Source organism: Emydura macquarii, unplaced genomic scaffold (assembly GCF_026122565.2).
Source record: "Emydura macquarii macquarii isolate MOO-44397 ecotype Brisbane River unplaced genomic scaffold, CSIRO-AGI_Emac_v2 contig_2768, whole genome shotgun sequence".
In the NCBI taxonomy this organism is placed as follows: domain Eukaryota; kingdom Metazoa; phylum Chordata; order Testudines; family Chelidae; genus Emydura; species Emydura macquarii.
Genome location: NW_027132905.1, coordinates 36,833,810 through 36,849,687, shown reverse-complemented (window position 1 = coordinate 36,849,687; position 15,878 = coordinate 36,833,810). Strand labels below are relative to the sequence as shown.

General features: G+C 44.7%; 2 protein-coding genes across 3 annotated transcripts in view; both read right to left on the bottom strand.

Moving 5' to 3' along the window:
* The window catches only part of RPL22 (ribosomal protein L22), a 382,415-nt gene that overhangs the window by 226,466 nt on the left and 140,071 nt on the right, over nucleotides 1–15,878 (bottom strand). The gene's annotated exons all lie outside the window — the stretch shown is intronic.
* Nucleotides 1–15,878, bottom strand: part of ACOT7 (acyl-CoA thioesterase 7) — a 92,175-nt gene that overhangs the window by 69,134 nt on the left and 7,163 nt on the right. For both annotated transcript variants that reach the window (XM_067567065.1, XM_067567066.1), the window contains exons 2-3: nucleotides 10,924–11,041; nucleotides 5,541–5,697 (exon numbers count right to left, since the gene is read on the bottom strand). In XM_067567065.1, coding sequence (XP_067423166.1) covers nucleotides 5,541–5,697; nucleotides 10,924–11,041 — 275 coding nt within the window. The remainder of the gene's footprint in view (nucleotides 1–5,540; nucleotides 5,698–10,923; nucleotides 11,042–15,878) is intronic.

Below are 15,878 nucleotides of genomic sequence, written 5' to 3'. Positions count from 1 at the left end.
TTGGATAAAGGTAAGTCTCCTGTGACCCTGCACAAGGCTAGGGAAACTGACTATGTAGGGGTCCACAGTCTGACAGTATGCCACTGCAGGCAGAAGGGAAAGGAGCCAGCCATGAACTGGGTGATAGCGAGATGCTCAATAATGCTGCATCCCAAAAACAATCCATAGGTTAACATGTTAAGCTGGAGAGGAAAACAAACCATTAGTTTCTCTTTCATTGGTGGGACTGGGAGATTTACATAGATCTTAGGGGGGAGGAGGGTGTTGACATTAACGAAAGGTGTCAACTAACAATGTCTGCTCAGATTAGCTTCCCAACCTCCACACAGGCTCAGCTTCAGCCTTACTGCGCCAAGAGACAACAGAATACACAGACTATTACACAAACAAGATTTATTTTCATCTAGTTGCTACCTGTAAGCGCTGCAATTAGAATAAAGGAAATGTCTGCTTTGCTCAATAGTTAGATGATATCCTCAAGGCCTGTTACTCAGGCAGAACATTGCATCAGCCCCCACCAGCCTCAGCTCCAACATTAGAGTTTGTGTTCTCTGCAATTGCTCAAATTACTAGACTGAGCAGCAATTTGTTGGCAAAAAAATTGCTTAAAAATGTAAACAATTTGACAACCTTTTGATGCAGTTTTTAATTCTAGTCCTTTGCTTCTCTTAAAATCAAATGGGGTCAAATCTAATCTATTCATTTGTTATGAATAGTTTAGGCTGAATTGCAATTTACACTAGCTTCCCCATGCAAAACTGGGGATTTTAATATTTTTGTTGTTTAAAGCCATAAGATGATGAAACTTGAGGGCAAAACTTTTTTTTTTAAAGTCACATTTCGCTGACAAACTAGACTGACAATTTAAAGCAGCAAAGTCATTGTACCTAATTTCAAGTTTTACTTTACAGGATTTTTTTTAAACCCTTATAGGAGTATAATGTACATCTCTGAAAAAAATTCACTAGTATAACTATCCACCTGCTAGAGAAGTGTGGGGGCTGCAATTGACTAAGTCATGGTCTTAGGAAGAGGGGGTGGCTCAGAGACAGAGCTGGGGTGGATTAGTCAGCCACCAAAACTGTGGCAATGAACATGATCTTGTGCAGGCAAAAGGAAGGGATGAGAACAGGAAGATACTCCTTTCAAACCAGAGTTACTATGTCTAGCTAGAGGGGGAGTCCAGTCAGGATTGCAACAGTTGACAAGGAACTTTCCTTCTCCTTAGCCCTAAAATGGAATGGAGGAGTGGTCACCCCAATTGAGCCTTTTTGCTAGCACACACTCAAATTCACTCAGCACTGTTGCTATTTCAGCTCATGTATCCACTGGGGTTTGAACTGAGCTGTTGTCCATCGAGAACTGTACCAAGATCACCAGCATTTTAATGAGAAGGCCAGGAGACAGCAAGTTTTCAAAAAAGCTGCAGATAAGAGTTGGTTGTATCCGTGCCCAGCAGGCCAGCCAGAGCCTTCACATGGCCCTTTGGAGACAGTGTGCTGTCTTCCCTCCACATCACCCACTCCCATCCCACTAAGTCTGGGTCAGACCAGCACTAAGAGTTAGACTGCTACCAAGTCTAGCCTGAGCCATCAACACTTCATGTCAGGCCATTCAGAATCCCCAATTTACACGCATGAGTCAACCGTTTCCCAGGAAAGCATTTTCCTTGTAAACAAACTGTAGTATTAGACAAGATGCCAGGAGATTCAGCAAGGCTGAGCTCCCCTCTCCCAATCATCCCCCGTCAGGGCATGTCTTAAGGGTTTCAGCCTTCAACAAGAATTCTGGGGGACTGCAGTGAGTGTCACAATCAGAAGGCGGATAGTTTCATAGGTGATGTTAGAACTATCCAGTCCCAGTCAAATGCTGAGTGAGAAGGCAGAAATATGAAGATCAGCCACACAAGCTCTGTGCTGATTTTAATAGTTTTCCCCAGAAGTTGAGAATATGAAGGAGGAGTCTTTACCAGTCAGCTGGCACCAGGAGATTCTGACAATTGGGTTTGAAAGTTGTTTTATTCCTTCTGTATTCGTAAGAGACCATTAGGACTTTACCAGTGTACACTGGCACACTCCAGAGCACCGCATGTGTACAAATTGAATAGGCTTAATAAAAATCTTGGGGTCAATTATATAAGCCACTTTCTCAGTGTGTAAAAATGCCAATTTTGCAGCAACACTCGGCCAAAGATTCTGACAAAGGGAGTGTTGTGCCTGTGTCAAATGCAAACACCAGTTTAACAGAAACAAAAAAAAGCTTGTGCATGCTAAAGCAGCTACCACAACCTCATGCAGTTGCCATGTGGGAAGATGAAAATGAGTTACCATGGTTACTACTGCCTTGGAAGAGAATATTCAGCTCAAACCAGAGCCAAAAGTTCATCCTGCTAAGCTACAGACACTATCCTAATTAACTAAACCCTGATGCTACAGCAGTCTGCAGAACTAGCACTTCTAATGGATCAGAACAACTCTGCCTGCAAATGTAAGTCAACATACAGCAATTGTTCGAATTCCAAAGCCTTAAAAAAAAAACCATAAGTATTAGAGTCCCAGGACGTTAAGTGTATTAAAAAGAGGGAACATGGTACCTTCTCCAAACCTAATGCAGACAAAACATTCTGATGCAGATAGCAGATCAGATACCAGGGCAACTTTAGAAATGGTGAGAAATCTCACAGTTACTAACGCACACAGCATAGATTGCAATAATTTTCTCTTTTCCTGGCCATCCTTCCCCCCCCCATCACTATTAAAATTGAAAAGTGAATTTATATGGGGTATGCTGTCAACACTCAGAGTTCACTTTCTGTATCTAATTAGAACGAAGAGCACACCACAATGCTGGGCTGCTTGCTTCTAAAAGAGCGAGCATATTTTAAAGAAAATCATAGCACCACATTTAACTGCAATGAGAAAAAACAGTTGCAACTAGAGCCAAGTAGAGTTCTGACAATTTCAACAGCCCAGGAAGTGTGTATGATGTTCATATGCTTGGCTTAATCCTCGATGTGTACTTTGCTTCCCTAATAGTTACATAAAGACCAGTGCTATGTAAAGAGCATCTGACAATCCAACTACACTGAAATACTTTGAGCAAACTTGTCAGAGCTAAAGACAGACTTATAAGGCAGAGGAATCACCCCACATTTTGCCCCCAAAGCAAGTCAGGCAGGCTTAGAAAGATGAACAAGGAAAAATTCTTCTTCCACCAGCGAGGAGAAAGTTCTTAGGATGGGCCCACACCTTACTACCAGGAAAAAGAGAGCAAGAAACAGGTATTCAAACCTGAGAGATCACTACACCTGAAACATGCAAAAGGGAGAAGACAAAGAGGCACTCAACTTTTACAGCAAAAAAAAAAAAAAAAGGCTTTATTCAGAGTTAAGTGTTTCGTAAAGCACTACTCTCTTCCCACCCTGCTCTAGCTTGAACTCCCAAGCCAACTTCATCAGACATATTATTCTTCCCACATGGCTAGCACGTTCCTCCAGAGTAACTCACTGCAGAGCCCATTTGTACAATTAGAGACACAATATCATTCTCCTTACAATTGTACGACTACATATTCAGTTACTTCACAGCCCACACCTGGGTGGACACAAAACCCAAGAAGTTCTGACCTGTGCAGCACTCCTTTCTTCACAGACACTGTACTAAGTCCTAATTATCATGCAGAAGTATAATGCTGACATTAAAGCAGAACTACAACCCTCTCTTCCAGAGAGGGAAGGTGCGTGAAGTAACAGCTTTTATTGGACAACTTTTTCTGGCAAAAGAGAAGCTTTTGAGCTACACAGAGCTCTTCTTCAGATCTGGGCCAGGTCTAACCTGTGTCTCTAATATCCTAGGACCAATATGGTTACAACAAGACTGCAAACAACCCTGTCTTCTAGGCTTTTATTTATTCATCTGCGGTCTATATTCCTAGATTGTGTCAGCATGACTGAACTCAGAATGACAGAGGATGACCCTACAGCATGCTGCTACTGTCATCCTACATCCCAGTTCTTCCGCACCACTGAAGAGATGTTGGAGCCTTTCCCATGAAGATGTGAGCCAGAGAAACTTCATATTGGTTACAGAGCCTTTCCCATTGACTACACTAGCACAAGGACATAAAACTCATTCTGTCTTGGGGCTATTCTACTATTAGAATTGTTCATACCAAACATGCCTTTGTTAGCCCAATTACCTTCATTTGAGGGATTGAAGAGGTGATGGTAGAAGGTATCATTGGACAGCGACGTGTCTGGAACCTTGGAGAGTTCTACAGATGTGGTTAAGGTTCTAGCTATGCTATTGCTTATCATCATGTCACAACTAAGGCAGAGGATAACAACGTATTAACCAAATCTCCTGGTGTATATAGTGTGGGCAGGTCCTTATGAGAACCTTTTACATTCATTTCTATACCTTGCAAAAACATGACTGCGCGAGCCAAGGAGAGGGGGAAAGGAAGCAGTGAATGGAATATGGAGTTTGCCACAGACCCCTATGTAAATTGCTTCACATCCCATAAGAAGGGACAGATTTCACACTGGCCATTAGCAAAGGAAAAATCTTTCACTAAGGAAAAGTAAAGCACCCAGTGCCAGAGTGCTTGGAGCACTACGAAAGGAGAAAGAACTAGGTTTGTGTGATTCCTCCTCTCCTGGCAAACAGACTGAAGCGCTCAGAAAACCCTACCTGTCCAGTTCCCAGCAAGCCTCAGAACAGGACTTGTGGTGATGGCATGAAGGTTACACAGGTCCTAGCAAGAGTCTAAACAGGTGTCATCCAGAAACTCCAGATGAGTCAAAACTGTCCTTTCACTGCTAGCTGGACAAATTGGCCCAATAACCTGGAAATCAACTATGTAGCTATCATTCTACTGTCTCCAGGGAGAGAGAAATCAGAAGGCAGCTACTGCACAATGGCCCTCATCTCAGAAAGGGGAGTTCACCTTTCCCACAGAGCACCCAAGCACACAGTGCCACATGAGCCATCAGGCTAGACTTCTTCAGAGATGTTATACCTGTCAGAGAAAGGGAACTTAGCTGTTCATTACCGTCCAAGACCTTCCTTGCCAGGCCATTCAGCCATAGCCTGAGTCTCCAGATTCATTACCTAGGATCTCCATTCTCCAGGAATGTGAGCTGCCTGGGACTAGCATTTAGCATCTTACCCCAGTAACCAGAGTGCAGCAAGAAAAAGTTCATTCATACCACCTGAAGGTGACTGGTAAGTTACTACAGATTTATCGAAGAATACACTCCGAGACAGATAGAAAACCCACATAGCCATCCAGTATTCAGTAGCTGATTGGTGGACTGACAGAAGCAGCTGGGGAATGGCTATCATTTTTATTGACTTTCCAAATATGAAACTGGGAGAGGTTTTTCAGACTGTCCATAAATACAGAGCTTGAAGGAAATCAGGCTCATAGGGTCCATAAAGTAAGTGCAACTCTCCTGCCAATTAGGCTGCTTTGCTTTGGGGAAGTTCGTTCCCTGGGAGAACTTGAAGCAAACTGAACATGGTGGCATTTGGAATTACCTGTGAGGATGTTTTCAGACAGCACGTTGACTTGGACTTCTACTGAACGTTTGGAGGTGTAAGTGATTTCCGCACTGACATGAGCCACTTCACCAATGCACATGGGTGAGAGGAAGTCTGTACGCTCCACACGGGCCAGCGCAGCCACACAGCGCTCCTACAAATTGCAGACGAACCATGGTTAGACAGGGTAAAAGTGCATACACTCAACACCAGCTAGACCCAATGGCAGAGTAAGAGCTTGGAATCCCTTGATGAATGTTACCCTCTCTTCGAAAGGCAGAAGAAACGGTCACTCGATCTTCCCAACTCATCCTGGACAATTAGGACAACAAATAGGAGCTCTTTACAAAGTCCTGCTTCATCCCTGGTGCTGCAAAGGGCTTTCAGCACTTCCACAATGTAGCCTGATAACAGTATTGGAATTTGGAGTGGAGGTAAGAGACCCTCTGTTTAATTCAACCAGACTTCCCACAGACAGCCCCTTGAGAGGGACAGGGACTCCACCTCAACTCCAGGCCCTCATTTAATCTGATCTCCCAACATTATCTTGGCCCTGTCATAATTCCAACTCTTTAGAACACAGCCAGAAACTAAAATCCCTCCTGGTGAAGTCTTAGCAAATGAGATCTCAGTCCAGGAGAAATGTCTGATTTACATTAATCCTTTCTTTCATTAAGCAAACATACTGGGACACGACCAAACATATTTGTTTAGGTAGAGAGGTTGCTTTGTTTTGCTTTTTAATTCTACGCCAGAACTAGCTTTGAACTAAGATTTACAGTTAAACCATTGAGCTAGATTCTGAATTTGACAGTTGCTGAATTAAGAGATTAAATCATATTGGTGGACTCTGAACACAAAACTCAGATTTTGCTTTGCCACTGAGTTATCAATATTTCTTTCTATAAGAGAAAGAGCTAATGGTGGGAACAGGTGCCCCACAGTTAAATAACCATTGTATATACATTGGAAAGAGGCTGCCTGAAGCAATGTTTACCAGAGAAGGCCAGTGTAAATGCACTCACTCTTATTATTTGCACTGTGGTAGAACCTAGCAGGGGTTTTTCTGATTATAGAATATGTAAACAAAACAAGCCATGTAAATCAAGGTGTTTAGCAAGACAGAGGAACACATAGGCCTACCCCCAGCAAGTCAGCCAGGGGAACAGAGAAAAGTAATTTTGTTTTACTCTTCAGGATGTTTAAGATGCCACGATTTACACAAAAAGCCATTTGGCCAATACTGAGAGCCTTCCAGGAGTACACTCAGAGAGGATTGAATGCATTGCTTTGGTTTTGCTCAAAATGCCTCCTGTTCCATGAGCAAAGAAAGGGGCTGCAGCACCACCTGCTGGCAACTCAGTAAAGGAAGAGGATTTTGCCAGATTGACAAGATTTTGATTTTGCCAAACTCCAAGAAACGCCCTCTGATTGTGGGTGCTCAAATGGAGACAGTCATTTTTCAGAGCTGCTGAGCACCTGGAGATAAAGGCCCTAACTGTAATTGTGGAAGCTCAGCACCTCTAGGAGTAGATCCTTGTCTCAAAACGGATATCCTAAGATTAAGGCATCCAAAGTTAGTGGATGCTTTTGAAAGTCTGGATCTTAGCATTGTGAAACTAAACTATCTGAGTCAGCCCCTAGGGTTTAATAAGATATTACTAATTCCTATTGCCAAACTCCAAGACTGTTCTGCCCTCCAGTAGGCAGACCTCCATTCCTACACAGCAGTTCTGTCTGCACTTAAATTACCAGTGTATTTTGTATACAGCAGCATGGCTCCAAATGCAGGCCTCCAATCCCAGTGACAGAAAGATGTATGCCCCACTAGGTTCTGCCAGCATCTGTGTTAAACAGATTCAATTTTTGCCAGAACAGCCCCTCTTGTTAGTGCTGTATAACTAGGGCTTGGCAGAACTTTTTTGGGAGTAATTTTTTAATTTTTTTCAATTTAAATTTTTTTTCTCCCCCAGTTGCAGGAAATTAAGGGACGGGGGGAGGGTTGCCCAGAGCTGGGGTCAGGAAGTGCTCACAGCAGGGCTACAAAGGGTTCCCAACACTGACAACAGGGTACTCCATGTGTGGAGGGGCAGGTGTAACAGAGGATGCACTTGTGCTAATTGAAAAAGTTCATTGGTAGCATTGATTTCAGCGTGGCAACTGAAATCGACATTTCCCAACATCTATGAGTTTATAGCAAATCCTGCCAAACCTATGCATACCCAGTCTAAGCCAGTATTCAGAGTCACTCCGATTTCTTAGATTCTCCCCACGCACTGCTACAGCAGCCTGCTCTGGGCATGCCTGGTCAGCTGTCTGGACTGTGGAAGCAAGACACTAGCTAGTGGGACCTGGTCAGGCTTTTAGGGCAAAGATGCTGGACCAATATAGCTTAATAAAAAAAATGAAAGTCAGTATCACTTTTATAAGTTAATAAAACATCTCTAATACTAAACAAAGAACAAAGCAATACAGCTATCAAATCAAGAAGTTAATTCCACTCCAATAGCAGAACTAAGCCAAATTAATGCCAAAAATAATCAATCCTTATATAAATTCTAAGAACGTTTCTTCTGTGGTGGCTGACTATCTGGTTATAAAGCTCAACTAAAAAATGTTACTGAATAGATCATTTGAATAGTTAAATATTCTAATCCTGAAACCATACTATCTAGTATCTGATCCACAACACCAAAATGTTATAAAGCTTCCTTGTTAGGTTTCACTTTTTGTCTGATGGATAACACTTGCCTCCTCTTCTCCCTCCATACCCCATCCCCAAACACACACTCCCCACACCATATAATACAGAGTAACAGAACATGCATGGTAAGCAGAAGTCTTAATGACATTATGTCACCAGTTGAGGGAAATTCAATATACAAATAGCTAATTGGAAAAACCTTGGCAATAAAGCCAGTCACTCAACATTCATTACAGTCACTCAACATTCTTTAATCAGCAAAGTTCAGGTTTATCAGTTTCATCTGTCGTTTCTTCTTCCACCTTCCTATTGTAGAACTGGGTTGTGTGTCAAACAGTTTATCTGAAATCTTCATCATGCTAGAGGAAAGCTAATTTAAAGCCTACAAGATGAAACCCACTTGAAACAAAACTTTTGAATGTTATATATTGTCTGTATTCCTATAAGCTAGTCCGCTCAAAAAGTGAGGTATATTGAAGGTGCAGGAGGGGTCAGATCAAGTTGCTCTCTCTTTCAGAAAAAGGGGCCCCATTCATCAGATGCAGCCTAGGAGCTGAAATGCTCCCATGTTTAAACAGAAGAGGGGACTCCTATAATTGGAGTCACCTAGTCACTCATGCCGACTTGGAGCCCCAGGGAAGTAAACAGCAGTGCAGAGGTCCACCCCCAGGGATCAGATTGCAGGATCAAGTCCCAAGGGGCAGGCTGCTCCATTTGCATCTAGCCAAACAGTTCCAGCTTGAAGGGGTGTTGCCAGAGCTACGATTTTGGTGACTATGACATGCTGCAATTAGAGTGGGTAGCTGGCTCAGCCAGCTGTGGAGAGGTGTCTTCCTCACAGCACCTTGTCCACAGGGCCAGGTGAGGAGGCATGGGATATTGGGGGGGGTAGACAAATCAGGGCGCACAGAGCTGCTGGGTGGGGTCACAGGCTGGGGCAGAAGCACAGGAATTAGTGGGGTGACAACACTGAGTTGCCAGGGGCTGAATGGGAGTGGGAGTGCAGGGCTACAAAGGGATGTGGGAGGAAAATGACTGAGTGGGGGTGCAGAGCCACAAAGGGACAGATGCAGATGTGACTGACTGAATGGGAGAGACAGTGTCAGCCAGGAGTGCATGGGGGAGGGCTCCCCAACTCCCTAAAAATCCCTCTTCCCCCCCCAAAAAGACCTGTTCCATACTTCTCCCACCCACCCCCAACAATCCTTCAAGTTCATTCCCAGGCTACTTCTATCTCCCTCAGCTCCTCCATTATCCCTGAATCCCCCAAACCTTTGCACTGCTTCTGAGGAGTGTGGGAAATACAGTTCCATACTGTAGTTTAAATGAATTATTCAAAATTTTGTATGTCTAATAAGGAATCTGTCAAAAAATGTCCTGAATCTTTGTCTGTATCGTTACAGACATACATGATGACAGGTATTTTGAAATAAATTATCAAAATAATTGAAACTGGCATGATCATATGGTGTTATTTTGACAAATATGCTGAATTTTGCAGAAATTTTAATTTTTGGCACAGAATTCCCCCAGGGATTCCCACATGCACTTCAGAACAAGTTATGGAAACATCTCTGCTGACAGCAATTTAAAAGACTAGGAATGTACTAAATCCCCTACAACACCGCTTTAAGAGCAAAGATACAGGACATTTCAATGGCCAGGGCAGCAACCAATGGCTATTTCCCAAATACCCATCTTTTAAGAGTTCAGGTTTGAAAGGTGACAAAGGTAATATGAAGTCTAAGGCAGCCCTTTAAAAACCTCAAGAGGGGCCCTTTTGAAATATCAATAGGAAGATCACAGAAACTATAACCCTTGGAAGGGATCAGTCCTGTCTGGCTTTGGCCATATCAGTTCCCTGATAAGTGGAGACAAAACTTCTGTTTCCAAAGTGGGAAAAGAAGGGGAAGAGAAGAGTGAGTGTGTGAGGAGTACCACTGTGCTCTTCTCTCCTCCAAGAAATCTCAAAGCTTGGGAGATAATTCACTAAGAGTGTACTTGGGAAAACACACTAAGAGCGTACTCTAAGCCACTCAAACTTTAAGGAACACAGGGCCTTTCATTTTAAACAAAACAGAAAGAGGAAGGAAATTGCTAGTTTCACCTCTTCTACATGCCAACAGAAAGTGCTGACTTCTGAAACTTCCCAGGGTTTTCCACTAGATGGCATTTCTAAGGAACTGAAACTAAATACAGGTGTCTGATAAGGTATCTCATTGAACACAGAGTTAAGGGCCAGGCTCCTTACTCACATGTATTACCTAAGCCTGTTTTCTTCAGTAGAACTAATCATGCAAGAAACGGGAGCTAAGGCTGCGTGACTAAGTGAAGAGAGGCCGGAAATGCGAAGGTGAAGGTTCCAATAGCAACACAACCACAGCAAACATCCTGTACATCATCACCACACAAACATTAATCGTTTACAGAGAAAAACCACAGGAACTGAAAACTGCACATGCACTCAGCGTGATACAGGGACACTAATTTCACTTGCTGCCATGGTTTTCTCACATCCTGGCAGTTTTTCCTGCGATTTTCAATTAAACACATACAAACTCAAACAGGTCCCTACCAAGTTGTTCCTAAATGACATGGGGCTGGGCAGTTTTACATTTGACCCTGTGTCAACAGCTGCAGCTGGAAGAGACCTGCTCAGGCTGTAACAATACGTACCCCTGCCTGGGAATTGCAATGCCGGGTGCTGATGATGGCACCTGCCTCTTCGATCATTTTCAGAATTGTGCCCCCATGGACGTTACCTGCGATGTTTGCATCATCCGGACGCATTATCCTGCAATGGGAAAGGAAAGACACAATCTCTTGTATTTCTATTCAATTCTTATACCACCCCCATCACCCAGACAGTTGCTGGAGAGCCAGCCAGCCTGAAGAACGTCACAGCACAGCCAATCTCTTCATTTCTAGTGCAAGTGCAGCCAGAATGCCTTTCCCAGAAAGGGAGAAATGCAGCTAACCAGCCCGATTTAACCTGAGACAGGAGGACTGCAGGAGGCAACTCAGAATGTAGTGGATGGGGCCTACACTTTCCTATTCATTTCACTTCCTGCTTCTTTCTCAACTACTTTAGTGCTGGCAGAAGGGGCTAGAGCCTGAGACGACATCCCAGTCCCTCACACCAACCCCACATTAGAGGAACTTAAATTGCTTACAAACTGTAACTGAGCCTAAGATCACCAGCGTGCTCCTTCAATACAATCCCCATTTCACAGAGGGGTTAACAAGGCACAGAGGGACCTAAGCCCATACAAGAAGAGCAGCCAGGAGGCACAACTCCCATTCCTCAGTTGACTATGCTTCCTCCCAAGAGTTGGGGAGAGTTTGTTTCTGCTACCAAGAGGATTGTAAACAGACTGTTCACTGAAAGCAAGAGCCATCTAAACAAGCACAGCTAACAGGACAAACAGCCTCCTTCAAAGTCTACAAGTTAGTTACACGGTTGTATACAGGCCTCCCCAAAAGATAATCTGTCTACACTAGGAATAGCCACCCCTCCCCCCCAAGTGGTGTCAAGAATGGTTTAATGGTGAGCAGAGGGGCCAAAAGCAGTATCAGCACCATGTCCCACCAGGACCCTCTCACTCTCCGGAACAAGGCAAGGTGGGTTCTACACACTGCCAGCACAGCTCAACAAATTGAGGGGGTCATTGCCAGAAATGGGCATTCTGAGAATTTAGGTCCTGTAGAATGTGACCTGTAGGTTTCACAATGACATCTGGAGTCTTCGCAGCACATAGCAACGCCAAGTGAGCAACGACTTTGTTCGGTGCTTTTTCCATCAGTTTTGAGACAGACCACATGGGTGGGACTATTCATTTCATGATAGTCCCCCAGAATGTCAGTACATAACAAGACAGTCCCACTCCTCTGCCACCTACAACCTCCCAGGGAGGAGGAGAATTCCAGACAGCTGTCAACGTAATTGCCCTGCACTCCTGGATGCAGATGGCAGCAGCATGGTCAGGGATCCCAGCTACTATTCCCATCCCAGCTACATTTAAAACATGGCAAAGTAAAATCCACGGTAACCATCTCTTTTCCCCTGGTTACCAAACCACAAAGCCATGTAAACCCAGTGCTGCTCAGGAAGTTTGAGACACCTTGAGGCAGCCTCTCGGCAGATGTGATGAAACAATTCAGCCTCGTTCAAGACAGGAAGAGGCATGATGGTCTCTTGCCATAAGCCAGAATAAAGTCAAACGTGGCATGACCCGCAGAGTTATGGGTAACAGAGCAGCCTCCCTGCTTCCTGTGCCAACACGCCTTTCACTCAGCTGAACATCCACCTTCATGAGATTTCTTACATGGACCCTCCCAATGTCATTTCTGCATGAGGGGCAACAGAACCGGGGAGAGGGGACCAGCACCCCCACTGTGGAAACACTATTATGGGGACTCCACCACTGCATGCTGGAAAGGGGCAAAGGTGAAAGTGGGATCCAGAGGGGCTGGATCAGCCTGATCCGGAGTCAGCCAAGGAGCAGGTAGGAGTCCCAGGGACACTCCTTTGCAGCTTGGAGCCAGCAGTCTAACCCCACACACACTGGCCAAGTCTCAGTACCTTCCCTCGCTCCCCCTCCAGCCTCCACTCACAGGGACCTCTTCCCCCATTGCTCTGCACCATCTCACAGCTGACCTGTCACCTCATCAGTCTGTCTGTAAGCTCTCCAGGGCAGGGAACCTCATGTGCTCTGTTTTGGGGCACTACATCAGACCATCACCTGGCACAGCAGATCAGCTTTAAAGACCTTGAAAAATTAAAGCTGTACCATGCTCCACTAACACACCTCAGCATCTCGTTCACTGACCAGACTTCTGCATGATTAAGCAGACGTAAGCTGCCATAGCTATTTCCAGACAGCATTATCTGGTCATACAATATAAACCAAGACAGTTTTCTTTTTTTAACAGCTACATAGCTGGTAGCTTTTTATTATTATACAAAACAGTTTCCAAAAGAAGTTCAGTTCAAAGAAAACTAATCCTCCTGACTAACTGTAGATTACTGTGTTGATGGATTTAGGAGGTAGGGCATTATCTCTGGGCATGGTTGGGCTAGACCTCAGTACAAAAGTCAATTCAAAATTCAAGATGCAGTTACTTCTTTGCAATTTGGGTCACGCATATGGGAGAGACAACCCTGAAGAGATGGACCATTGGATCAATCCAATCTGTTGCAGTCACTTCCTATATTCATAAGAACTAGCATAACGTAACAGAACAAACCCATTAGCACAGTATTTGCTACTAGAGCACCAGCTAGTGTGGGGCCCTGTTAAGACAAAAGGAGTTGAAATAAAGTGCAAGAGACTTATTCTAACTGGATTTCACTGCAGGCAGTCTCTTATAAAGAGCAGTCCCCTTTGAGGCTGAAAGCAGTAGAGCAGGATGAATAACTGATTTTTTGATTTGCTGGCACCTCCAAAACATTGAAAGCAAAAATGGGCTGGGTCAAACCACATTCAGATCTTTTGGGAATTTTCAACTAGTCAAAAATTCTATTTTGGGTCAAACGAAACAAGCCGACTGATCCGAACATTTTGTTTTGGGTATTTTTAGAGGGTTAGAGTCACAGAAAAGGAGGTGGAGTTGCCTGGCTTATAACCTTTAGCCCAGCAGGGCACTGACCTGGGATATGGGAGACCCAAGTCCAAAGCACCAGGCTAGAGAGTCCCTCTCACTAGTCCAATGACTATTCAAGTATTTGATGTGAAGCAGGAAAGGCTGGGCACCCTCCCCACCCAGAGTGCCAGGGGCCTGGTGGTTACAGCACTCACCCACGTTTGAATCCCAAGCACCGGGCTAAAGGTTGGAAAGAGGCCACCACACCACCTTCTTGTGCTCCATCTGTTTTCAGGATGGTACCCAAGTCCCCTTGTACATCTAACCCCCCCAAAACTTTTTGGCCGAAGCTATACTTCCAGGTCAACTAAAATTGCTTTTATGGGGGGCAAATCTGTTAGTCTGGGGGGAAAAAAACCTGTCCATCTCTAGTGAGCACATGGCCCATCAGCCCCACCCCTCAGGTATAGATTTATATACAGCCTGCCAGTCTAATCTCCTATAGCCACTAGGCTCCTGCAGACATAACTTCCCCCTTGAGAGCTCAGCTATAGCTAGACTAGCTCCAACTGCTTTTCATTATTTTCTATTGTCCCTGTCTACCAGATCTGTACAATGCACTTCTCACTCAGACTCTCAGTTACTATGCAGAATTCAGACACACACACACACGCAATATAAAGAGAAGCATAAAATGTCCCATACCAGACAAGCTGACAGGCCATCCTTGAGGAACAGATCGAGCCTTTGAATCTGTGTAACACCCCCCAGAGCCAGACCTGGGACCAGGCTTGGAGTGACACTCATTCTTTATCTGAGTCATACAGCACAGTGGTGATGTCGTTTCTGCTGCCACAGTTCCCGGCCCCTCAGCCATACATACCAAACTAAGAGCCTAGTGGCTTCCTGTGCTGCCCAGTCAAAAATAGGAAGAGGAGTCTCAGCCAATCAGAATGGCTAGTTGAAAACTAGCTGCCACAGAAATCCTCATTTTATAAATATTATGAAAGGAGAAAGTCACTCCTCAGGCTGCTACATTCAGAAAGATCTTGGCCAGGCTAGGATCGAAGCAGCTCAGTACCATGCTGAACACAAGGTTACAATTTGCATGCCCAGGAAATGCAAATGAGGGCCCAACGGGCAGTTTGCCAGGAGTCCTTCTACACATTTCCCAGGGCCACCCCCACTTTGCGTCTGAAGTTTAAGCCCAGATACATTTGCCTCTGGACGGATGTGGCCACTTGTTTGCATTCACTAACACTGCAGTAGGCAGCTCTGTCCTCAGGCTGCAGGAGGAATACAGAGCGCACATTGGGTCCTCAGCACCAGAGACAAGTGTGGAACAGGTTCCCCACATCCATGGACACAGAGCCCTGGCTTCTTCTCTTCTAGGAATTATTTTAAGAAGTCAAGTAGCTAGCCCTTGGAGGGGGCATTTTGTGGAGGGGCATGGCTCCCCTCACATGGCCCCAGGCTATTCATGCTAGAGCAGTGGATACTGCACCAAGACAGCAACCCACCACAGTTCTTAATATTAAAGGAGAGGATCTGGGGGCTGTATCTCAACAACATTAACATTCTTTAAAGGCTGCACTGAGAGAGCAGACACTCGTAGAAGGGACCTAGATTCCTCATATCCTCCGTTTGGTTTTCAAGTCCCAAACCACTGCCATGCCAGAGGAGACCATTAGCCCAGCTAGTCTGGTTTCTTGCCTCTGGTAGTTGCCAATACTAGACAGTCACGCATACGGCACCAAGTCGGTTTTATTATTCTGAACATTGCTCCCCTTGCTTTGTGGTGAGGAACTTCTGCCCAGAAGCACCAAACTACAAATCTGCTCACAAGAACACACCCCTCTTATATTGGGCCTGATCCTGGGTGGAGTAAAGCTTCTGCCACTCCCATGATGATGCAAATACTCAGGCCCTCACAGGATCAGTCCCTTGTGAGATAGAGGAAAAAATGAGGAAAGAACAGTTTTCCTTTTACTAGCTTGCAATCACTCAGGCTAAGAACCAGTCACTCAGCAAGAGGAACAATCCATTGT